We start from the raw sequence: 25,263 nt of genomic DNA on the forward strand, positions 1-25,263 counted from the left end.
TTTTGCTAATAATTTTTCTCGTTTTAATTTGACATTAGTAGTTATGGTAGTTATTTTCTGTCAATATTTCTTTTTTCCATATTGATATAGTTGGTACCATTGACACTGATTGGAATAAAAAGTAAAAAGTACTGTAAAAATTTTATGATTAACATTCTAAAAAGAATAATTATAAATTATAATCGTTTTAGGTTAAAAGTCATTGTCTTTTACAAATACCTACAGTTTTAACAAAGTGAACAAAGTTTAGAGTGAAGTTACTCACAAAGATTTGAAACATATCTGAATTCTGATTGGTTGAATACCAAAACAAAAAAAAATGACAAAAGAGTTTGAATGAATTGAAGGGTAGCACCCCGCCGTCACACATGCATCATGCAGATGCATTGATCGTGTGACTGTACCCTTATATTTTCTCATAGTAACTATGATCCCCCAAAATGATGCTGATTTTTGCCACTATAACTATTGGCGTTGGGTCTCCTTATACTACTTCATGGTTGTTACACAGAAAATGACGCGGTGAAAATATTTATCAATATTAATGGATATCAATGGATCAAACAGATTAAGTTTGTATATTATCCATAGTAGAATATCTGTGAATTCGACATTAAATTATTATTATTAATTCACTATAGTTACAGAGTGAATGCTTTGACAGTTCCTGACAATGTCAGCGTCGCTTTACATTTCTGTTTTTTTTCTTAAATTCATTTATATTTAATGTACTATTCACATTCATTTATGTAGTATTTTATTATTCTTAGCACTTAATTTATTTATTAACAGAAAATTAAAATTATTTTTCTCTCTTAGACTGATTTTAGTGATTTAAAAAAGGAAGAACGCTATCAGAATCTAGCGAAAAGTTTGAAAGTAACTCGTTTAATAACAAATGCAAAATCACAATTAATTCCATGGTCGAGTTGTTCTAGTATAAATGGTGATCCGTCAGATGCGAATTATACATTAGCTTCACAATTCTCAAAGACTGGCAGAGAAATTATCACATCTTCACGAAATTTAAAAAATCTCATTCATAAACGATCGTGTTATTCACCAATGGCAACGTCAAGTGTCAAGAGATTTTGTGTAAATGAAAAAAATTCAAATGATAAAGAAATTATGCCACCTCCAAGTTCTTATGGAATTCGAACACCTCTCAAGAGAACTGCTTCCGCGGATCCTCCACAGGAACGAAGTAAATTCTCCCGTCAATCGACGCATGATAACAATCATTTTTCTGAAGAAAAACAAACAACGCACTTTGATTTAAATTCGAGTGAAGATTTTTCAGAAGATCACGTCGGTGGTCCTTCTGATTCACAAAAGGAGAAAAACAGCGATCGACATTTTTATCGATGGAGAGTTTTTCTCAATGATCGGGGAGAATTATTGATTAAAGGATTACTGAACAAGTGAGTGATTTAAAATTTTTAATTGTGGTCAGTGAATTGCAATGAAAGTAATTTAGATGAAATAATATCATTTATTATTTTCAGTGAAATATGGGCTCGCAGTAAACCAGTTGCAGAAATGCTGTCACCGACAAAATTGAAATCGAAATATCAGCACACGTACTATCTTAATGGGAATATAATCGATGAAAAGAATGGTAATTTTTTGTATTTTCTTTATAGAATTTGAAATTATCGTAATTTTTGAACAAATAACAATTTTCTAATATTTTTTTTATAAATAAAAAGGAGACAAATTTGCTTAATTTTGATCAGTCAAACGAAATTTGAATGACAGAGAGAATTATCAGATTATTTTAGTTAAGGGGACATTCCAGTTCAAAACAGGCAAAAAGAAGGCTTTTTTATTGTATATTATTAAAATAACTATGACATTTATTTAAAAAATTTCTTTTACATGTAATAAATAATTTATTTAAGAATTTGTAAAAAAAAAAATTTTCATTTTTATTTCAAAATGGCGGCGATATACGCCATTTTCGAAAATGCCCATTTTCGGTGGTACGATCGATTCCAAACTTTCTAAAACAGATAAAACCAAACACGAAGTGACATTCTCTTCGTTAGATATTTATTTAGGGGTGGAACCTCAAAAAAGTGGAATTTTCTTCCCCCCCTTTTTTTTATAAGAGAAATTCTGAATAAAAACACTTTTTTTTTTAATATTTTGGGGAAAAAGTACTCTAAAAAAAGGGGGGGAAGAAAATTCCACTTTTTTGAGGTTCCACCCCTAAAGAAATATCTAACGAAGAGAATGTGCGACTTCGTTTTTGGTTTTATCTGTTTTAGAAAGTTTGGAATCGATCGTACCACCGAAAATGGGCATTTTCGAAAATGGCGTATATCGCCGCCATTTTGAAATAAAAATGAAAAATTTTTTTTTTTACAAATTCTTAAATAAATTATTTATTACATGTAAAAGATATTTTTTAAATAAATGTCATAGTTATTTTAATAATATACACTAAAAAAGCCTTCTTTTTGCCTGTTTTGAACTGGAATGTCCCCTTAATGAGAAAATGATACAATTTTAATAAAATTTTTCGAAAGAATACAATTATTTTTAAAAACGTTTTAAGTACATTCAATTATTCTCAAGAATTTTTAAATAAATTCCATTATTTTCAACAATTTTGATGAAATTCTTTTTAAAAAAATCATTATTTTCAAAATTTTTAATAAAATTTCTTTAAAATATCAATTGTTCTCAAAATTTCAGATAAAATTCTTCAAAATAATTCAATTATTTTTATAAAATGTAAAATCTTTGCAAGAATTCAATTATTTTAATTATTAATAAAATGTTTCGGAGGAATTCAATTATTTTCAATACAATTTTAATAAAATTTCAATTATTTTCAACAATTCTGATAAAATTCTTCGTAACAATTCAATTATTTTTATGAATTACAAAATTTTTTGCAAGAATTCAATTATTTTTGTGATTAAATTTGATTATTTTTTAAGAATTTTTAAATAAATTCAAATATTTTCAACAATTTTGATGAAATTATTTTGAAAAAATCATTATTTTTAAAATTTTGAATAAAATTCCTTCAAAAAATTCAATTGTTTTAAAAAATTCAGATAAAATTCTTCGAAATAATTCAATTATTTTAAAAAATATAATTTAAATTCAATTATTTTCAACAATTCTGATAAAATTCTTCGAAACAATTCAATAATTTTTTTGCGAATTGCAAAATTTTTGTCACGAATTCAATTATTTTTGTGATTAATAAAATTCTTCTGAGAAATTCAATTATTTTTAATACAATTTTAATATAAATTCAATTATTTTTAACAATCTTGATGAAATTCTTTTAAACAAATCATTATTTTCAAAATTTTTAATAAAATTCTTTTAAAAAATTAAATTATTTTCAAAAAATTCTTTGAAACAATTCAATTGTTTTTATGAATTGTAAAATCCTCCGCAAGAATTTAATTATTTTCATATATAAGAAAATTCTTTGCAAGAATTAAAATATTTTCATAAATAATAAAATTCTATAAAGGAATTCAATTATTTTTGTAAATAATAAAATTCTTCTGAGAAATTCAATTATTTTCAATACAATTTTAATAAAATTTCTAGGAAAAAATTCAATTGTATTCAAAATCATTTTAATTAACTTTCTCTAACAGGTACAATTATTTTTAAAAAATTGTAATACAATTTTTGTAAGCAATTCAATTGTTCTCAAAAGTTTTTAATACAATTTTTTTGTAAATTTCAATTATTTTCAAAACTTTCAATTAAAATTACTTTAAAAAATTATTACATTCTCATCAAAAATGAGAAAGTCTTGGATTTGTGCGATTTTGAGAAATTTCTAATTTTGATAAATCTTCACGTTTCATGACCCCCTGATTCCAAAAAAATGGTTTTTAGAGAAGTGTCTGTCTGTCGATCTGTCTGTCTGTCTGTCTGTCTGTCTGTCTGTAGAAAATTTTGTCTCGACGATAACTCGAATAAATTTTAACGAATCGACTTGCAAAAAAAAAAAATTTTTCAATTTTTTTCCTTAAAATTTGTACAAAAACAAACAACTTTTCCTTTAGACACTTTTTTGTTCAACAAAAAACAAAAAAGTTATGAATTTTTTTTTTTTTTTTTTTAAGTTCTTGGGCCAGGTATATTTTTTAAGTTTTTGGGCCAGGTTTAGCCAAACGGTTTATCTAGAACTAATAAAATCAAAAAATTTTTTTTTTGACTCTCAACATTATTTAGAAGTATTGCTTTACATATTGCTTAGAAAATTTTTTTTTTAAAGTTATTAAAAATTTAATTTTTTTATATTTCTAAATTAAACAAATTTTTTCTTGAGTTCTAGTTAATCGATATAAAATTTGAAATATGATTTTTTCGTCTTGAATTGCATTATTCGAATATATTTTTTGTTTTTAATAATTTTTACATTCTCATCACATGAGAAGGTATTAGATTTGGTGGAAAATCGACTTTTGCTAATTTTATGAAATCTTTGCCTTTTGATGTGCCCTGATTCCAAAATCATTAGGGTGGCCGCAAGTCAGGGAAAAACTGGAAATCAGGGAAAAGTCAAGGAATTTTGTTAGTCAAGGATAAATCAGGGAAAAATCAGGAAATTTTAAACAAAATTTTAAAAGTCAGAGAATTTTGATCGAAAAAAACCACAAATTAAAAAACTTTGGTACTTAAAATGTCAATTCAGTTTTTAATTTAGACGTTTTTGTAATATAGCTCATTATAATGGTCCCATCACATTTTTTATAAGTTTGAACCTTCTTATGGACATTTCAATGTACAATATTAAATAATTCAAAAATTTGTTAGTCAGGGAAAATCAAAAATTAGTTAGGGAAAAATCAGGGAATTTTGAAAATGAAATTTTGCAGACACCCTGAACATGGTCCGGTGATGTAACATGGTTACGGTGATTGTCTGTCCGTTGACAAAAACTTTGACTATTTTTGTTACCTACGATACCGACGACATTGTAGAAAAAAATGTAAGAGTAATATAGGAAAGTTCGTTTTTTTGAAAGAAAGCTAAGATTCCAGAGTAACTTTTCTAGGAGATAAACACTTAATTAAAACAAAAATGTTTGAGTATATCAACAAAGAGTAAAAAGTTAGCCATTACGCTCCGGTCTACACTACAAAAAAAATTTGATACTAATTCTTTAAAAATATTTTAGCTGCTTCTGCAAATCATGTTTTTACTAAGAGAGTTTGTATAATTAAAAATAACTTCACAATTTTAATCATCAAGACCAAAAATATACATTTAAATTCACTTAATATCGCAATCATCAGCAAACAAAAACATGTGATGAGAATGTAATCCTTAAAGTCGTAGTAACTTTAAGAAAAAAAAAATGTTTTATGAAACATACAATAGGAAAGAAGAAAACAAATAATGTACAACAATGGCAGACCACCGCGAGCGAAGCGCGACGATCAATATTTGCGCGCCCCGAGGCGCGCTGAAACTTGCGAGCGAAGCGAGCCCCCGCGCGAAGCGCGGATGAGAATGTGTCCGCGCTTGCGCGGACAGATTTTTTACGAAATTTAATGAAATTCTTTTTAAAAAAATGTAATTATTCAGAGAAACTCTCATAAAATTATTTAAAAGAATTTAATGTTCTATGAATTTTTGCAAAAGTAAAAAAAAAAAAATAAGTGGCTTTTTGAGAAGAATTTTATTAAAATTGTATTTAAAATAATTGAATTTCTGTGAAAAATTTACTATTTATTGATATTATTGAATTCTTTCGAAAAATTTAAAAAAAAATGTTTAAAAATAATTTATTTATCCCTGGAATTCAATTAAAATTGTATTTAAAATAATTGAATTTCAGCGAAAATTTCATTATTTATGAAAATATTTGAATACTTGAATTGAATTTTCTTAAATTTTTTTTTTTAATAATTGAACTCCTGTAAAAAATTAAATTATATTTTGAAATAATTGAGTTTTCTCGGAGAATTTTTACAAGATTTTGAAAAGTAATTGAAATTTTCGAAGAAATCAATTAAAATTGTATTGAAAATAAGTGAAATCCTTATTTTCAATTTTTATTATTCATATAAAAATAATTTAATTTTTTCACGAAGATTTTTATTATTTATAAATTGACTTTTTGCAAAGAATTTTAATGAAAATTTTGAAAATACTTGAATACTTCATAAAATTCAATTACTTTGAAAATTTTAATTAAAAATTATTTTTAAAAAAATTCACTATTTTCAAAAATACTCATATAAATTTTTAAAAACAATTCAATTATTATAAAGAATTTTAAGAAAAATCTTGCGAAGAATTAAATTATTTTCAATACAATTGTAATTATACATTTTCTCGAAAGAATTTAATTATTGAAAAAAATGTTAATAAAATTCGTCGATGGAATTCTATTATTATTAAATTTTTTGATAAATTTCTTTGCGAGAATTCAATGATTTTCAGTACATTAATTTTAAAATTGAAAACATTTAAGGGCATTTGAACCTTGATGACGTTACAGATTGTGCAAAGCATGTGTGACGTCATCAAGGTTCAAATGCCCTTAAAAAGGAAAATTATTTGAAAAGTTGGGAAACAAAAGAGCAAACAGCAACTAACTTCAAACTGCGAACAGATTGCCGGAATACAGCGATATAGAAAATATAGATTCTTTCAAAACAAAAGATAAAAACGATTTTAAATATCTGATTTTCTTTTCTTTTTCAGAATTACCAAAATATATTTACCAGAAATTCTATAATGGATTTCTCGACGATTGGCGAAATGTTCATGTAATATGGAAAAACTACGTCGCTCAGGGATGCAGTGAAAATTTTCGCTGGCCAATGGACGTCAATTACAGTGATGATGATCTAAACAGTGAAATAACAGATATTACTCATATGCAAAAAACAGCAAAGAAATTCCGATCATTTGGTTACAGTTCTGATTTTCCCCATGAAAGAGAAACAACAAAAACTATCGATAAAGCCCGAAAAAATCAATCAATAGGAAATAATTTTACAGTAATTACCGAAGAATTCAGCGAAAAAGAAAATAGAAGTCTACACGAATCTCGAAATCAGACAAATATGACTATGGATACTTCATGCTCGGGAAAATTATACACAGCACTAAATTACGCTATAAGTTTAAAGGATATTATTTTCGAAAATAAACTCACATTCATAACACAAAATTTACTGCACGAAAAATGTCCCAAGGAATACGTTCAATGTGTGAGTAGAACAATTAGAGATTTGAATAATATTCTTTCCGTTAAAATTGGCGATCAAGATGAAAATACCTTAAAAAAGTTCATGGACAATCTTCACACGAAAGATTCAGAAAATTTTACTCCAGCTTCTTGTTTAGGACAAGATGACGATTATACTTCCCGACTGGATGAATGTGAGGCAAATAGTGAAAAACTCACAAAAAATAGTTCTAACGATATTAATGAGAAATTGATGAGACAAATTACAACCGATAAAATAGTACAAGAAAATGATACTGAAGGTTTGAGCAAAAATAAAAATAAAGAGTATGCATTAAATTCCAATGTCGAGAAGAATTTAAATTTAAATTTTAATGCTAAAACAAAAACCCAAGAAACAGATTCCGAAAGTGAAATATATGCCGGTGTGCCTAAAATATCGGAGAAAATATTACAATCGAAAATCTATCACAAACGACAGAGAAAAATTGACACTAACGGAAAAAGTAGAATACGAAGCACTAATAAAGAATCTAAAAATGATTTACACTACGATTCAAGTGTTAGTATTCTCGAGGATGAATTTCATAAAAATACCACAGATAACGAGAGAATTGTACGAGTAGATTCGAAAAATTCGACCACCGGAAATCATTCAAAAGTCGATGATTTCTTAAAAGAAAGAAGAGCAGATCCACTAAGAGAAAATCACGTTATTGATGATAATAAAAGTTCCAGTAAAATTCCCCTTTTCTTCAAATTGCCAAATACAAATAACGATAATAAAAAATCAATTGTCAATAAGGAAAATATAGACGACGATAATATTTTTCAACGAAGAGATATTAATGACTATCCAGATTCTACGCAACGTAAGGAAATACAAAATCAAAAACCAATAATTACAAATACGGAAAATGTGAATTTTCATAATTTTAAAAAACCTCAAAATCCAACAATTGAACAGAATCCACATGTTTTGAAACAATCTCAAGTTAGACAGAATCAAGAAGAGAAAATTGGGGAAATTGGTAAAAATTCATCTCAAGATACTTTTGGTTCTGTGGAGAATCCGAAAATTTTTACAAATTGGATACCACTCGTTACATTCGTTGGCAATAAGTGTCAACTCGTTTTTGAAGGAACATTGTTGAAGTAAGAATTATTATTATGAAAATAATTCATTTATTAATTAAATTACATTAAAATTACAAAACTTTATAATAAACAAATTCTTTCAGCTCGGTTGGTCAACTGATGAAAAAGAAATTAACTAAAAGTCAAGTTGTAAAACGAATTTCTACTTCCACGGTCGAGACATCAGATCATCAATTTTATAAACTACTTGGGGAGATTAGTGTTAAAAAACATGGTAAGAAAAAGATTTAGAAAATAATTTTTAAAAAGTGATTTTTTTAAACAGTTTTTTAAATTAATCTAATACAGGGTAGCCACAGGTCAGGGAAGTCAGGAAATTTAGGAAAAAGTCAAGGAAATTAGAATTGGTCAGAGAAATCAGGGAAAAGTCAGGGATTTTTATTAAAAGTACTGGGAAAAATTAAATTTTTAGAATTTTTAAGAAAATTCTGAATTTTTGAGTCTTGTTTGTTTGCCATCAACTTTTTCTATTTCTGACAATAATTTCTTTTTAAATAATTTAATTCTTGAACTATAATAAAATTATTACTTAGAAATTATTTAATGAATGATTTTACTTAAAAATTTCAAAATTAATTGGATTTCAAAAGAGTTGCGTTTACATTCTTCATAAATAGATAAACTTGACAGGTTTCAATTTGAAATTTTAGTAAATATCATTTTTTTTAATGAATTTAAATAGAAATTTGAAAAGCAACTAATTTCAAAAATTCAATAATTTTCAAAAGTTATACACTTCTTCGCATAAATTCAATTATGTTCAAAAATTTTTTTAAAAAATTCTAGTCAAAATTTAAATTTAAATTCTAGTCAAAATTTGAATTAATTTATCTTTATAAATAATAAAATTCTTCTCTGAAATTCAGTTATTTTAAAAGAATCTAATAAAATTCTTGTCAAAATTTCAATTGTTTTAAAAAATTTTCCTCATTTCAATTATTTTTAAAAACTACGATTTTAAAAAATTTTCCGAAAGAATTTAATTATTTAAACAAAATTCTAATAAAAAATTCCACATGAATTCAATTACTTACCAATTTTTTTATAACTTTCATCGCACAAATTCAATTATTTTTAATTTTTTAATGAAATTTCTCTAAAGAATTCAACTATATTCAGAATTTTGAAAAACATAGTTCTGAGAAATTCAATTATTTCGAGGAATTTAAATAAAATTCTTTTAAAAATTCTCTTATTTAAAAAAAATGTTGACAAAATTTTTTACAAGATTTAGTTAATAAAATTCTTTTCAAGAAATCAATTAGGGTCAATTGGGGTAAATGTAAACGGAATATCTATGTTTCACCAAAAACATTAGTTTTTTTTTGTTAAAATGTAAAACGGACGGATTTCTTTTGCATGAACTTGTTGCTAGTGTTCCCTAGAAAAATTTTATGAGGTACAAATAAATATTTATGCACCTGAATCGCCTAAAACTGACTGTTTACATTTACCCCGAGATTTTGAAATTTTCCTAAAATTCGGGGTAAATGTAAACACCACTGTAGTTAAGCGAGGTTTAAGAAACAAGTTATTTCAAGTATACTACTGTTTTAAGGGATGGAAAAACTGAAAAAAAATTCTTCGTAGATGTATAGTAAATCAACCAGTTGACTGATAATGTATCATATAAATAAACAATCAACCATTACAAAATTAGTAATGTAAAAACTTGAATAACTTGAACAAATTTTAATAGATTTTCATTCAACTTGGTAAAAAGAAGTTTTTAAGGTTGCTGAATAAGAATCTAAAATCGAATTTTTAAATTTCAAAATGGTGGATCCAATATGGCGGATGAACCTAAAAATAATATTTTTAAAAATTGATCAAATTTGCTTGAATCTGGCTACTAGTGGGTTTTTGAGGTCGCTGAATACGAATTTGAAGTCAAAATTTTAAATTTTCAAAATGGCGGATGAACCTAAAAATATTTTTAAAAATTGATCAAATTTTCAAAAAAAAATTTTTTTTTATCAAATGTTTTTTTCAAAGAGGACCTAATTTCCTTTTCTGTGTAATATTTACATTGCCAAATTGAGGAGCTGGATCGAAGAACCGGCTCTTCGCTCGAACTTACACAGAAGTATTGTCCAACCCTCAGCTATGTTATGAAATTTTAAAACTCAAAAAAAAAATATTTTAAAATTATGACGTTGTAGAGGAGAAAAAAATACATCTTTTTTCTATTTACAATTTTTTTCTAAAATGCAATTTATTAACACTAAAAAATAAAAACTAAAAATTTTTTCTCTTAAAAATTAATTACCTTTTGATAAATATATTGTCATTTCTCAGTCAAATATTAATGAAATGAACCGATTTTTTTAAGGCATGCACAATATATCTTACCGAAGCCTACAAACAAATAAAAAGTCCAAAAAAACAAATTGTTCATTAGTTATTAATTTTGAAAGTTGTTATTTACAATAACAGGAATTTTAATCTTCAAGGAGAAAAAGTATGCGACGAATTTTCGAATTATGAAAACTTCTCGCGAGAAAGTTTTTTCTTTATTAATCAGGAAGTTTTTCCAAAAAAAATGAAACCGATTCGATGAAAAATAAAGATTATAAAAGGAAAAAAGCAAAACAGTATTTTCGTTCGCAGTGAAAATGCGGTTCGGCAGCCATGTTTGTCATATATATAAATATTATATATATATTATATATATATATATATATTATTATTATATTATTATTATTATTATTATATATATTATTATTATTATATATATATATATATATATTATATATTATTATTATTATTATATATATTATATTATATTATATAATATTATTATATATATATATATATATTATTTTTATTATAATTCGTTCATCAACACCAGAAGCAGAAGAGACACCGCAGAGATCGTTGAAAAAAGGAAGACCACCAAAGAGACTGCAGACGAGAACAACGAGAAAAAGGACTAAAATTATCGCCACTACAAAAACATCGCCAAATGTTGTTGAATCAATTACTGAGGACAGTGATGAATCGTTCGCAATTAAGGTTAATAAGACAAAAGCAGGTTTTTCCACTCCAGTGAAAAAATCATTGGAAGGATTGAGAAATTCATCGTTCGCCGTCGATCAACCTGATGAATTATTGGGTAAACAAGTATTTGCCAAATGGTCTGATAATAATTATTACGCTGGACATGTGATGGATACGAATAAGACAAAGTATAAAGTTAATTTTCTCGATGGTAAGAGTAAACAATTAATAGCTGAATTTATTATTCCAATTTCGGAGACATTTGGCAATGGACTCTCTGTTTATACATTGACAAAGGATGGGGATTATGGACCATGCGGAATGATTGTTGATATTGTCGAGACAAATAATAAAGTGTCTTATGTAATTGAGCCAGATGAGGGCAAAAAAATTACTGTTCAAATTAAAGACATTTTCCTCACGCCCGATCAAGCTCAAGTTTTAAAGGAGGAAGTGTGGAGCGAACAAAAGAGTCTTCCATCAACGCCTCACTCGATTACGCAGGTAAATTATTTATTCTTTCAATCTATATTAATAATCGTTTAGTAATTAATTTTTAATTTAAATTAATTTTCATTTAAAAAATTAAAAATCATCAAGGTTAGGCCAAAATATTTTTTAAAATGAAAATTCTTTGATAATAAATTTTTTTCTTATTTTAAACAGTAACAAATCGATTTCTAAGAATTTTAATATTTTTTAAATATGAGTTTATCTCAATTTTTTTGAAAAATGGATTTATCAACTTTAGAGAACTTGCTCCTCAATTTTTCTCTTCAAATATTTTCAATTTTAAAATTAATCTATTAAAAATTATTGAATTCTTGCAAAAAATTTAAGAATAATTGAATTTCTTCGCAGAATTTCATTATTTATGAAAATAATCTATATCACGTGAAAAATTGTATTAAATTTTTTTTAAAGTTTTTAAAATAATCGCATTTCATAAATAATTGAAATTAAATATTTAATTATTAAATTTTATTAAAATTTTTAGAAAATAATTAAACTCTTTTCAGAATTTTGTTATAATTTTCTAAAATAATTTAATTCATTCGTTCAAGGAATTTTATTAAAATATAGAAAATAAATTCTTTCGATTAAAAATGTATTAAAATTATTGTTATAGAAAATTCAACTCTTTTAAACAATTTTATTAGAGTTTTTGTAAATAATTAAATTCTTTTATGAAGAATTTTTTTGTGTGTTTTTCTTTTAAATAATGCAGTTTTTAAAATAATTTTAATTCAAACTTTTGAAAATAATTGAATTAAACAAAGAATTTTTCAACTTTTTTAAAAGAATCATGACTGTTAAAAGTTATAATTAAATATTTGATTTTTTATGTTTATTGAAATTGTATTGAAAATAATTGAATTCCTCAGTAGAATTTTATTATTTATAAAAAGTAATTTAATTTTTGCTATTAATTTTACTTCGAAAGGATTTCTTGACAAGAATATGTTTGAAATTTTTGAAAATAATTGAAATCTTCCAAACAATTTTATTTTTTAGGAAGGATTTTATTAAAATTTTTGAAAATAATTAAAATCTTTTGAGAAATGTTGTTATAAATAAAATTAATTGAAATCATAAAAGAAAAAAATTTTTTACGAAGATAATTGAATTCTTGTGTAGAATTTTATTATTTAAGAAAATAATTGAAATCTTCAAAAGAATTTTTCTATATTTATGAAAATAATTGAAATCTTCGGAATAATTTTATTATTTTAGAAAATAATTGAAATCTTGAAAAGAATTTTTCTTTTTATGAAGATAATTGAATTTTTAGAAAGAATTTTATTAGAATTTTTGAAAATAATTGAAATTCTTTGAGAAATGTTGTTATTTATGAAAATAATTGAAATCTTGCTAAGATTTTTATTAAAATTTTTGAAAATTAATATAATTGTTTCGATGAAAATTTAAATTCATTGGAGGAATTTAACTATTTTCAAAATTCATAAAATTCTTCGCAGAAATTCAATTCTGTTCAAAAATCTATAAAAATTCTCGTAAAAAATTCAATTATTTTCAAAAGTAATAAAATCCTTCTACGAAATTCAATAATTTTTAAAACATTTAATAAAATTCTTAGCGAACTTTCAATTATTTTCAAAAATTTTCCTCAGTTCAATGATTTTGAATATCTAACTATTTTAATAAAATTTTCCAAAAAAATTCTATTATTTAAAAAATTTTTTTAATAAAATTCTACTCAAACAATTATTTTCATAAATAATAAAACTCATCGCAGAATTTCTATTATTTATAATCCAATTTTAATCAAATTCCTTGAAAAATGTAATTTTTCTTGAAAATTTTATTAAAACTCGTGAAAAGAATTCAATTATTTAAAAATTTGTTGATAAAATTCTTTATTAGAATTTAAATTCAATTATTCAATGAATTATTAATTTTTGTATTTAAATAATTTAAGTTTTAAAAAAATTATCCTAAAAATTTCAATAAGCATTATAAATAATGAAATTCTTCTCCAAAATTCAATCATTTAAAAATTTGTTGATAAAATTCTTTAATAGAATTCAATTTCAAGAAAAATTCAATTATTCAATGAATTATTAATTTTTGTATTTAAATAATTTAAATTTAAAAAAAATTATCGTAAAAATTCAAATTATTTTTATAAATAATAAATATCTTCTACAAAATTCAATTATTTTCAAAAATATTGTAATAAAATTCTTGTCAAAATTTCCTCAATAATTTTTAATGTCTACTATTTTAATAAAACCTGTCAAAAGAAATCAATTATTTAAAAAAAAAAATTTTTGATAAAATTGTACGCAAACATTTAATTATTTTGATAAATTATAAAAATTCCAAATGAATTCAATTATTTACATTTTTGTTTTATTAATTTCTCCTCAATAATTCAATTATTTTCATAAATAACAAAATTCTTCACACGATTTTAATTATTTTTAAAGACAATTTTTTATTATGATACAAATAATATTTTACTTTAATTAAATATTGAAAATAATAGAACTACTTTATCAATTTCAATCTTTATAACCAAACTGGTCTAGTTTTATGCGTTAACAATTTTATTAAACAAATGAAATTAGTACCTTTAAATATTTCAAGAAAATAAGAAAATTTTCTCGATTTCAATTCAGTAATAAATTTCTTCCTTTAATACCCATTATTTTAATTAATTATAAAATTCGATTTGACATATGTAAACAATTTACTTGATAAATGACAAGAATTTGTTACTTTATTAACTAAGGCAAAAATTGCCTTTTTTAAAAAGAAACAATTGCTTTTCGTGTATTGCTTTTGTACTTAGGCAAAAATTACCTTAGTAAAAAGTACATTCTGCCTTTAATTTTTTTCAGTGTATTCAAAAATATTGATAAAATTATTTATAAGTATTTAATTTTAAGAAATAATCGATTATTCTATAAATTATTTGTTTTTGCATTTAATTAATTGAATTTTTGAAGAATTTTCCAAATAGGAATTGATTAAAAAATGAATTTCGATTATTTTCAGAAACAATAAAACTTATTGCAGTACAGTGAGTTCTCGCGAGTCGTTCAACTCACGAGTCGTTCAAACTCGCCAGTCGTTCAACAGCTGATCAGTGTCCGATTCACGAGTCGTTCAATTTCTAGCATGCGCGCGCCGGTGCTCAGTGCTGTGTAATTTAAACGGACCAAAGTCATTGAATATTGTGTCTTTCGGGGCGATAAATATGTTTCACACATCCCTGAAATCGCCTTGGAGGCGTGGCTTATGCGTTGAACGACTCGTGAGTTTTATGATCTTGAAAATTTTCGAGAATTGAACGACTCGCGAGAACTCACTGTATTTCAATTATTTTTAATAGGGGAGACTGGGGCGAAAAGTTAAACTGCCAAAACCGTTAAAATTCATTATCTTTCGAACAAAAATAGTTAGAGCATTGCAATTTTAATTATAGAAGGGTGTTATCACCCTAAATAAATGTCCGGAGTTATGTGCAATTCTGTTTATTTTTGTGGTGTCGATATTGAAATTTTTTTTTCAACCTACTTTTGAAAATTTTTTCGAAAAAGAAAATATCAACTTTTAAGTATATTTTTTGCATTTATTCTCACCGCGATTTTTTTACTTCATTATTTGGGTCCCCTGAAGAGATACCAAAAGGAATTTGCTAAATATCTTTAGTCAGATTTTTTATATTTGTTGTTAAAGCCAAAAACGCACCCTGGGGCGAAAAGTTAAATGTATTTTTACATGTTATTAAAAAAATTTTTTTTATTTTTCGTTTTTTTGGGTTTATTTGTTTAAAAATAATTTATTTGACTTTACAACTATTCTAAAGCTTTTGTCAAATAAACAAAGATCTTTTATTTACTAAATTACTTGTTTAAGTATACTTTAACTTATCTACTACTTATCACCTATCAGAAAATAATTTTAGTAGGCTAAAAATAGAATTTAACTTTTCGCCCCAGGGTGGGGCGAAAAGTTAAAAAAAAACAAAATTTTCAAAAAAGGACAAAACATGTATTTTTTGCGAAAATATTAGGAACTTTTTTATTGAAAGTTGTAGGGGACAAGTTGCCCTACAATATTGATATACAAATATTTGCATCTAAGCGGCTTATATTGCAAAAAAAAATCATTTATGCAAAATTTAACTTTTCGCCCCAGTCTCCCCTACAATTTTAATCTAATTCCTCGAAAAATAAAATTATTCTTAACATTTTTATTAAAATTCCTGGAAAAAATTCAATTATTTATAAAATTTTCGATAAAATTCCTTATGAGAATTCAATTTTGAGAAAAATTCAATTATTTAATAAATAATTGAATTCTCGTATAGATTTTTTTAATAAGAATTGATTTAAAAATTAATTTCATTTAAAATTTTAAATAATAATTGAATTTCCAAAGTATTATAGAGTGAATTTTTAGATATTGTAATTGAATTTTGAAAATGAAATTTTTTAAAATCTGAATTTCTCATTCATTTAACTAACAATTTTGTAAAATTAATTTTTTTCAAAAAGTTTAATTGGATGTTTTTTTAATTATTTGAAGTTTTTATTTTCTAATATTTATTTAATTGAAGAATTTCCGAATAATCGATGAAATTTCGTAAAATTGGTAAAATTGAATTGTAAACAAATTAATGTGAAAATTCATTCTCAAAGACCATTTTCAAAAAGTATTTAAAATAATTGATTTGAAGAAGAATTTTATTTAAGAATTGTAGAAAATAATAATTGAATTGGAATGTTGAAAATAATTTTGAAGAAATTACAGTAACGATATTCTTATAATATAAAATAATAATGGATTATTTTTAATTATTATAAAACATGAAAAAATTGATCGATTTCTTCATGTTTTACAATAAGTTGTTTAATTTTAAAATTTTTGAAAAATAATAAATTATATTATATTTTATTTTTTAGAAAATAATTAAAGAATTGCAATGAAATTACAGGTGACATTGGACAATATGGTGGACGGTAAACGGTGTTCACGACGAAATACATCAACAGCACCAACACCGAAATCAAAGAAATCATTGACAAACTTAATTAATAAAACAACTGAAGATGAGCCATTTGTCTCGGGCGTTGCTTCTAAATCGAAAGAGGCGGAAAAAGATAAAGATGTCGATAAAGATGGAAAGACAAGTGACTCGAATTGTTCAATTATCGATGAAAATGGAGTGCATGGAGTTCAAAAGGAAATTCCTGGTACGGCTAATGAACAAATAACAACAAAGGGCCCACAGAGTAGAATAAAGGGAAAGCAACGTAATCGAAAGAAGAGCGACGACCAAGAGACTATTGATCTTCTTGGACCAATTCCCGAGGCGAATTCAAAAATTTTCGATGGAATGTCCTTTGTATTGACTTGCGCTTCCGTGGAGAGTATCGATAGATACAATGTCGACAATGGAACTGATTCAAATTCATCGGAAGTTGGAACTGAAAATGAGGAAGTTTGGAATGGTCGGCCATTTGTTAGGGAGCGTTTGGAGCAACAAATTGTCGCTGGCGGTGGTAAAGTTTACGAAAGTTTTGATCTCATACCAGTTAGTGAATATGAAAGTACTAAACTCATTACAAATTTGCCAAATTTAACTGCAAAGAGTTTGCTCTGCCTTTCCGTTGGCATTTCTGCTTCCAATCACATGTGGGTGATTCGATCGTGTCAAAATGTAAGTTCTTTCCTCAAAATATTACGAAGACTGAAAATAATTAAAAAATAATTTTTAAATTTCAATTTTATTTTCGAAAATTTAAAAATAATTCGAATACTTTCAGAACAAACCTGTGAATCCCTCGGAAGAAAAATTGCCAGCCGGTTGGAGTATAGATAGGAGAAGTTACGTTGAAATGTTCAATCGACGAGATCAAAAACCATTGATGCATACAATTGTAGTGATTCCCAGGAAGGAAGAGTAAGGAGACCGAACTCTGCTTCTACAAATGTCAGAGAAATATGCACGAAAAGTGCCAGGCTCATTGTGTTCTAGGCGACCACCAATTAAGTTGATCATGCACTGTAAAAAAGCCCAATGTAAATTTACAACGTGTAACGTTGGAAACTTTTCGCTTCACGTATGACGTAGTACTATTACAGCCCGAATGTTAACTTACTTACCGTTCGTAACATAACCTCTCTTATGTGATTTCGCATCAAATTGTAAATCGACCACTCGTCGGTAATTTTACATAATAATTTCGCTGCATTTTAAAATTATTCTTTTTTTATATTTATTTTGTATTACATAAAGGTTAAATTATAAAAAGGAAATAAAGGAAAAATGTAAGAAATAAATAAATATATTAAATATTTATAATATACAAATCACATTTGTAGCTTTTTTGTCATTTGTACAAAGTTAACGAATTCCCCAACAGAACAGGAAAAACAAATACTTTTTCCACTTTAATTTTAAAAAAATACGAGCTGCTTAAGCAATAGAGTCCATGAAGATATTCTGAAAAATTTTTTTATGTTTGAAAATTATTTTCATACAGAAAATTCACACAGTTGAATAAAATTTTTTAAGTATAAAAAATCATTAAAAACGTGTCTCTTTTTAGGTTAAAAGACATTACCTTATTAACTTTGATATATATGAAAAATTAAAAAGAAATCTTTCAAATTTAAGAAATGAAAAATGTTAAGAATTTGAACTTACCTTTACAAATTTCCTTTAATCTTTAAATTCTTAAAATTGTCGAAATTTTAATAAATTAAAATTAAAATATTAACGTTTGCCTATGCGCATAGTTTCTTATATGCCACTTCATCGTCACGCAGTGTAGAAAAACATTCGGGCAAAAAATATCATATTCGAATGTATACTTGCAGACAACTACGTAATTCTACATACTGTCGGTAAAACTATCAGCTGTAAGTTACTTAACACACGAAAATATTTTTACGGTTGGGTTGCTAACATACAACGTTATACGTGAAGCGAAAAGTTTCCAATGTATCACGAAATGATTAAACATTCGGGATGTACATTTACTAACGCGTGACACATTTACAACGATAAGCGTAATAATTTTACTTTTTAATTGTGAAAATACTATATGGGTGTTAAATTATTACGTGTACCGTAGTAAAATTACAAACTGGAAAATTTAAAATTAACGACCCGATTGTAATTCAACATTGGTCTTTTTTACAGTGTGCGCATTGAACTAAAGTTCAGTGTTGACAGATGAAAAGTGTGGTTATGTCAAGGTAAATATTACATAGTTTAAACAGTGTTAATTTTAAAAGCAAATTTATTTATTTGCAATTATGATATTATTTAGATTTCCAAAATAATTTAATAATATATTTATGAAAAGGGAAAAATTTTGCGAAGGTTAAGAAGAATTGTGTTTATAACTAGAGCATATTTACATTCCGTAAAAGGATAGAAGAGACTAATATTTTTAGACTCTTTTTCTTTCTTTACATCCTGGCACACAACACGACATTTTTAAAATAAAATAAATAAATAATTATTAAAACGTAATGTATTGTATATATATGTATGTATCTCACTAAGGCCGGCTAAATGTAAACATTAGATCTTACATCTCACTCGCACAATTTTTACGAGAAACAGAGACACACAGCTTATGCGCATGATCAACTTAATTGGTGGTCAACTAGAACGCAGTGAGCCTGGCACTTTTCGTGCATATTTCTCAGACATTTTCAAAGCGCTATCGGCTGTTTACGGCAATTACTCGGAGTTACTCCTAGGAGTGATCAGTGGTGCTCAATATTGTAACTTTATTTACTTAATGTACACTTTATTTGTAAACTTTACAATATTGAGAACAACTGATCACTCCTAGGAGTAACTCCGAGTAATTGCCGTAAACAGCCATCTACACAGAGTTCGGTCTCCTTACTCTTCCTTCCTGGCAGTGAGCCTGGCACTTTTCGTGCATATTTCTCAGACATTTTCAAAGCGCTATCTACACAGAGTTCGGTCTCCTTACTCTTCCTTCCTGGTGATTCCCTATCAGGAGGAGTGCGACAAGGAATTCGTTTCATTTTGGAGTAGAATTTGTGAGAACGCTGGCGGAAATGTGAGAGTTGTCGACAATCTTTTGATTATTTATGTTTATTTTCGTTCGTTCAGAGAAATGTTCATGAAACAGCGTTTGATTTTTCCCGCGAATTTAAAAAAGTTATACTTTTGGGATTATTTATGTTTATTTTAGTTTATTTAGAGAAATGTTCATGAATAAGCGTTTGATTTTTCCCGCGTATTTAAAAAAAGCATACCTTTTTGATTATTTATGTTTATTTTCGTTTGTTTAGAGAAATGTCCATGAAAAAGCGTTTGATTTTTCCCGCGTATTTAAAAAACATACTCTTTTAATTATTTTTGTTTATTTTAGTTTGTTTAGAGAAATGTTCATGAAAAAGCGTTTGATTTTTCCACGTATTTAAAAAAATATACTCTTTTGATTATTTATGTTTGTTTTTTTTAGTTTAAATAATTGTGCATTTTAGAAAATAAACACACTTTGTATTCACTTTCTTTCATGCTCAAAAAAATCTTGTACATTTTTTGCAACATCGGATGAGTCCATGTGAAATGACGTAGAACGTGGCGCCATCTACGAGATTTGTTTTTAATGCAAGTCCTAGTTAATTACTTTTGTTACTCATTTTGAGTTTTTTCTTTCTCTGTTTATTCATAGATTATTATTCGTTTTAAAGATTGTATGAAACACGTTTTTTTACTTACACTGTCAGTCAATATATTTTATATTAATAAATAGCATTTTTTAATATTCTATTTTTATGTAAATATTTTCAAAAACCGATCAATTAGTTCGCATTTGTACTCATGAATTGAAAAAAATAAATCATCACGACTTCTATAAAGAAAACTGAAAATAATTTTCGATTACTTTTACTTTTTCGTTTTTTCGCTGAATGCGAATTTCACATTTTCAATTGTTTATAACAAAAAAACTGTCCATTTTTTTGAATTTTGGTATTAAGATTTTTTGTTCACAATACTATGAACTACAAAACTACAAAGTTTAGACAAAATCCACCGAGAGCAATTTCTAATGTATTTGGTGCGGGGTCCTTTCTAAGTCCAATGCATTTCATTGACAAGTGAGATCGTTAACTTTGTAGAGGTTCATATCTGTCTTGAACGGCTGAGGTGCTTAAGGCGCAGTACTTCAAGCCCAAGGTATCCGAGTTCGATCCCAGCTTCGTAGGGATTTTTTCATTATTTCTCCACATTTTAGAAAAAATAAAATTAAACTTAAAATAAATTTAATACAATATTACTGAATTTCAACTTAGAAAATGTTATAAAAGAAATGTTTATTTAAGATCTGAAGAAATGTAAAAAGGACGTCCAAAAGACGTCTTAAAGACGTCTTTTAGACGTCCCTTTTATGTCTTTTAGACGTCTTTTAGACGTACTTTAGACGTCCTTTTTTATGTCTTTTAGACGTCTTTTGGACGTCTTTTGGACCAGACATAGAACGTCTTTTAGACGTCTTTTAGTTGTCCTTTTGATGACTCAGAGACATTGCCATCATTGTCCCCGAATCGTCCGCGGACAAAAAGGGACGTCTTTAAGACGTCTTTTAGACGTCCCTGTGCCCACTGGCTAATTCTACTTTCATCAACACCGTAATTTTCACAGACTCTTTGAGTGTTCTCAAGGCTCTTATGCCTAAGGTCCCATATAAAATCAAATCCAACTTAATTTTTATCATCAGAAATCGCTTAAATGTCCTTAAGAATTTGGGACGTTCAGTGACATTGGTTTGGATACCAGGGCATTCAGGTATCACAGGCAATGAACAGGCAGACTCAATGGCAAAATTAGCTGCAAATAATGATATCACCTTGGAATTTCAAATTCCTCCATCTGATCTTTATGCAACAGTACGCGAAGACATGGAACGCAGTTTTGAACTATATCTTTTGGAAATAGGAAGATTCAAAGGCAACCTATATACCCAACAATACTACAGACCTAGCCGCAAATCATGGTTTGCTCACCTCGCCGCCCGAAGAGAATGGATTGTTTCCATTTGTCGTATGAGAAGTAACCACTACTCGTCAAATGCCAGCTTAGCAAGGAAAAATTATATTTCTTCTGGTGCGTGTTCCTGCTCACCAGAGATTGAAGAAGACTTGGATCATATTTTATGGGCTTGTCCCAAATATGAACCTTACCGAAAGAACTTAGTGAAAGCACTTTCAAGAGCCTTAAAGTGCCCTCCACCATTTTCAAGTGTTCAGTTCTTAACAAACCCCTCTTTACGGATTATTTCACACATATTCAGATTTCTAAAACAAGCAAAACTTCAAATTTAATTACATCAATTACTGAAACTATATAGTGAACTTCAAAGTTTTTTTTTTTACATTATCTACAAACAGTGTATAATTCATATTTGCGCGCGTTTCTCTACGTTCGAACATATAACTAGTGAACCCACCTTAAAACCTGGTCATGGCCATATGCGCGCAAAGCTGTAAAGGCGCTCGCACAGCTCTACTGCCTGCCTGCCTGCCTGCAGGTCGTCATGGTAACACATAAGAGTAAGAGAGTCAGAAAATTCAAATTAAATGTTTTTTCTCCCTTACTCTCATTGCGCCTGCCTGCGCAGGCAGGCAGGCAGTAGAGGTGAGAGAGTACCTTAATAGCAAGCACAAGCCAATGTTAAAGTGAATTGAATTGAATTGAATCTAGCGAGAACGCAAAAGTGTAGAGAAAGTGCACGAAAAAATGAAAAAAAAATTAACGCTATGTTAATTGTAAGTTAGGTTTTATAAATAAATATATGGGTCATTTTATTTAAAACAAACCACCTTATAAACAATTGCCATTGTGAAGCAAATTTTTAAATAATTATTTCTCTCATTTATTAAAGCCAAAATTTATTTACTATTAGTGATTTTAAGAGAAAAATTTATCAGTTTTATGATGGCAAAATTTTTTTTTTAAATAATAGGATTTATTCCTATTATTCCCTGTAAACTTTATAATGGGCAATTCATGGAAATTTGAGATATTAATTAAATTTTATTTTTTTTTATTTTTTCAAATTTTTACACAGTTTAAACTCTGACATCTTTGTGAAATTTATTTAATTTCTTAATTTCAACCGATTTGCTCATTATAATGTTTACAGAGAATAAAACTATAATTTTTAAGCTTCATTTTCACATAAGTTTCAAGAAAGACGGAAGCGACATGCTTTGAAATATTCTAAAGGTTATCTTTCAAACTTAATTTTTTTCATAAATTCTATTATTTTTAAAAAAATATGTTTACCATCATAAAATTAAGAAATTTTTTTTTAAATTCTATGTAAATAAAGTTTGGTTTTAATAAATGGGAAAATAATTATTTAAAAATTGCTTTCCAATGTTAATTGTTTATAATGTGGTACTTTATATAAATATTAACAAAATAAGAATTGCTTACTAATAATTTTACAAATTAAAAGTCACTAAGAAATATATTATAATTTTATGTTCATAAAATAATTAATGCATTTTAAATAAAATGTCCATTTACCGACATTTTAATCAGAACACTCAATTACACTCGCTCCACTCGCTCGCAATCGGGTGTAGTAAAATAGGGAAAAGTGCACGGGCTTCTAGGGAGTTAGGTGTACACTATTGCGTCACTTCTGGTAACGAGAACGCCGTAGTGTACACTTTTGTACAAAGTGTAGAAAGTGTAGCTAGCGAGAACAAACCTTATGATATATTGAGAAAATAATTTTGTATAGTAGAAACATATTAGTTCTTATCAGTAGGTGAAATATAATATATCTATATCACGTTTCTTGATGTTGTTTCAACATTCTTACAATATGATTTGTAATCAAAAATATTATTCTTTGACACGTTCTACTAAATTTTTGTGTAATTAATATTTTTTTTGCAAGGGTTTCGTGAATTATAAAAATGACGACCCCTTTAGTATTATCTCAAGATGACATCGAAGCGGGGGGAAATAAACACGAATTTTCAAATCATGGAATTGAGGGAGATTTTACGTACAATAATAATGTTCATTCTGCCAACATGAGTATTAGATTAGGTAATTATGTTTATTACATTACAATAAGATTACAAATATTTTAATAATTGACTGCGAAATTATTTATTATTAAAAGGGTTTTTATGAATAAATTTTTTATTTTCTTAATAATAAAATATTTTGTTTTGCAGGTTTTTTAAAGAAAGTCTACGGTCTTCTCTCTATACAGTTGTTAATAACCGTGGGAGTTGGTGCAATTTTCATGTTCTCCGGGGACCCAGTTAAAGAATATGTTTTTGAAAAGTAGGTTATTTTTTGTTTGTTTAAATTATTGTCAAGAAGGAAAATAATTCAAAAAACTTATTTCAGTTCCTGGGTAGTTTTTACGACTTGTATCGTGACGTTTATCATTTTAATCGCACTTCATTTCAAAAGAAGAGAACATCCAACGAATTTGATTCTCCTAACGGCGTTTGTACGTAAATTATTATTTTAGACTTCGCTAATTTTATATTTTGATTAATTAAATAAATTATTTAATAAATAATTATTCAATTATTTAACATAATTGAAAAACTATTTTTTCTTTAATTCTAGACACTCTCGGAGTCGTTACTCATAGGAATTGTCGTATCCTTATTCGATGCCTTGATGGTAATTGAAGCATTTTTCATAACATTCTTTGTTGTATTGAGTCTGACGCTCTACACCTTCCAATCAAAGAAAGATTTCTCTTCCATGGGTGCAGGGTAAGTTTTTTTTTTGTTTTTTTCTCTAAATTACATAATTTCTTTAAAAAACTAAATAAATTTCTTCTCCCACAGATTGTACGCAGGATTATGTGTTCTGATAGTAGGCGGTTTCATTCAAATTTTTGCTCAAAATACAATTTTAGAAATGACAATATGCATCGCTGGAGCAATGATATTCTCCCTGTACATTATCTACGATACGCATATGTTAATGCACAAACACTCCCCAGAGGAATACGTCCTTGTAACCGTTGAACTTTATTTAGATATCATCAATCTATTTTTATATATTCTTCGAATTTTAGCAGCAGCTAAAAAATAAGTTCTTCCTTTTTTGGGAAGAATTTCATTTGCATTGAAATTAAAAGCATTTAAATTAACCACTATAAAAAGACGTCATTAGACATCAGCAATACATTCAAAGAATCTACGTGGCAAAATTACATTAATATTAATAATATGGTAAACTTTATTCAAACATTCGCATGATAAAAATAACAGTCTTTTTTTTTTTTTAAAGAGAGAGAGAAAAGTGGCTATAGATGTCAAATTAAAAAAAATATATATAAATATTGTAATCAAAGATTTCAATTATAAATAATGAAAGTTTATTATAGGTAAGGGTT

The 25,263-nt window shown here is 26.6% G+C and overlaps 2 protein-coding genes across 5 annotated transcripts; both read left to right on the forward strand.

Moving 5' to 3' along the window:
• The first annotated feature begins 368 nt into the window (after nt 1-368).
• On the forward strand, nt 369-20,214 carry LOC122499211. Its single transcript, XM_043607396.1, has 9 exons — nt 369-392; nt 820-1,421; nt 1,506-1,618; nt 6,700-8,344; nt 8,431-8,561; nt 11,199-11,851; nt 16,815-17,540; nt 17,647-17,763; nt 19,852-20,214. Exons 1-9 carry the CDS (start codon nt 369-371, stop codon nt 20,062-20,064), a joined length of 4,224 nt encoding a protein of 1,407 aa, XP_043463331.1. The 3' UTR covers nt 20,065-20,214.
• On the forward strand, nt 18,721-25,248 carry LOC122499273 (protein lifeguard 4-like). Of its 4 annotated transcripts, none has more exons than XM_043607532.1 (6): nt 18,721-19,084; nt 23,791-23,945; nt 24,077-24,188; nt 24,255-24,360; nt 24,483-24,634; nt 24,710-25,248. In XM_043607532.1, the coding sequence occupies exons 2-6, from the start codon at nt 23,810-23,812 to the stop codon at nt 24,957-24,959; spliced, it is 756 nt and encodes a 251-aa protein (XP_043463467.1). In that variant the 5' UTR covers nt 18,721-19,084; nt 23,791-23,809; the 3' UTR covers nt 24,960-25,248. The 4 variants fall into 4 exon arrangements, with proteins under 4 accessions (XP_043463467.1, XP_043463468.1, XP_043463466.1 ...); XM_043607533.1 differs by lacking the exon at nt 18,721-19,084 and adding an exon at nt 22,521-22,645; XM_043607531.1 differs by lacking the exon at nt 18,721-19,084 and adding an exon at nt 23,494-23,654.
• Nucleotides 25,249-25,263: the final 15 nt, after the last annotated feature.

Source organism: Leptopilina heterotoma, unplaced genomic scaffold (assembly GCF_015476425.1).
Source record: "Leptopilina heterotoma isolate Lh14 unplaced genomic scaffold, ASM1547642v1 Lhet_166, whole genome shotgun sequence".
Lineage (NCBI taxonomy): Eukaryota > Metazoa > Arthropoda > Insecta > Hymenoptera > Figitidae > Leptopilina > Leptopilina heterotoma.

Bases quoted from the DNA above. Each gene is read 5' to 3' on its own strand.
- LOC122499273 (XM_043607532.1), top strand. From the start codon at position 23,810: ATGACGACCCCTTTAGTATTATCTCAAGATGACATCGAAGCGGGGGGA. The intron at 24,189-24,254 runs GTAGGTTATTTT...AACTTATTTCAG, and splicing joins AAAGAATATGTTTTTGAAAA to TTCCTGGGTAGTTTTTACGA. The intron at 24,635-24,709 runs GTAAGTTTTTTT...CTTCTCCCACAG, and splicing joins TTCTCTTCCATGGGTGCAGG to ATTGTACGCAGGATTATGTG.
- LOC122499211 (XM_043607396.1), top strand. From the start codon at position 369: ATGCATCATGCAGATGCATTGATC. The intron at 1,619-6,699 runs GTAATTTTTTGT...TTTCTTTTTCAG, and splicing joins TATAATCGATGAAAAGAATG to AATTACCAAAATATATTTAC. The intron at 11,852-16,814 runs GTAAATTATTTA...ATGAAATTACAG, and splicing joins CGCCTCACTCGATTACGCAG to GTGACATTGGACAATATGGT.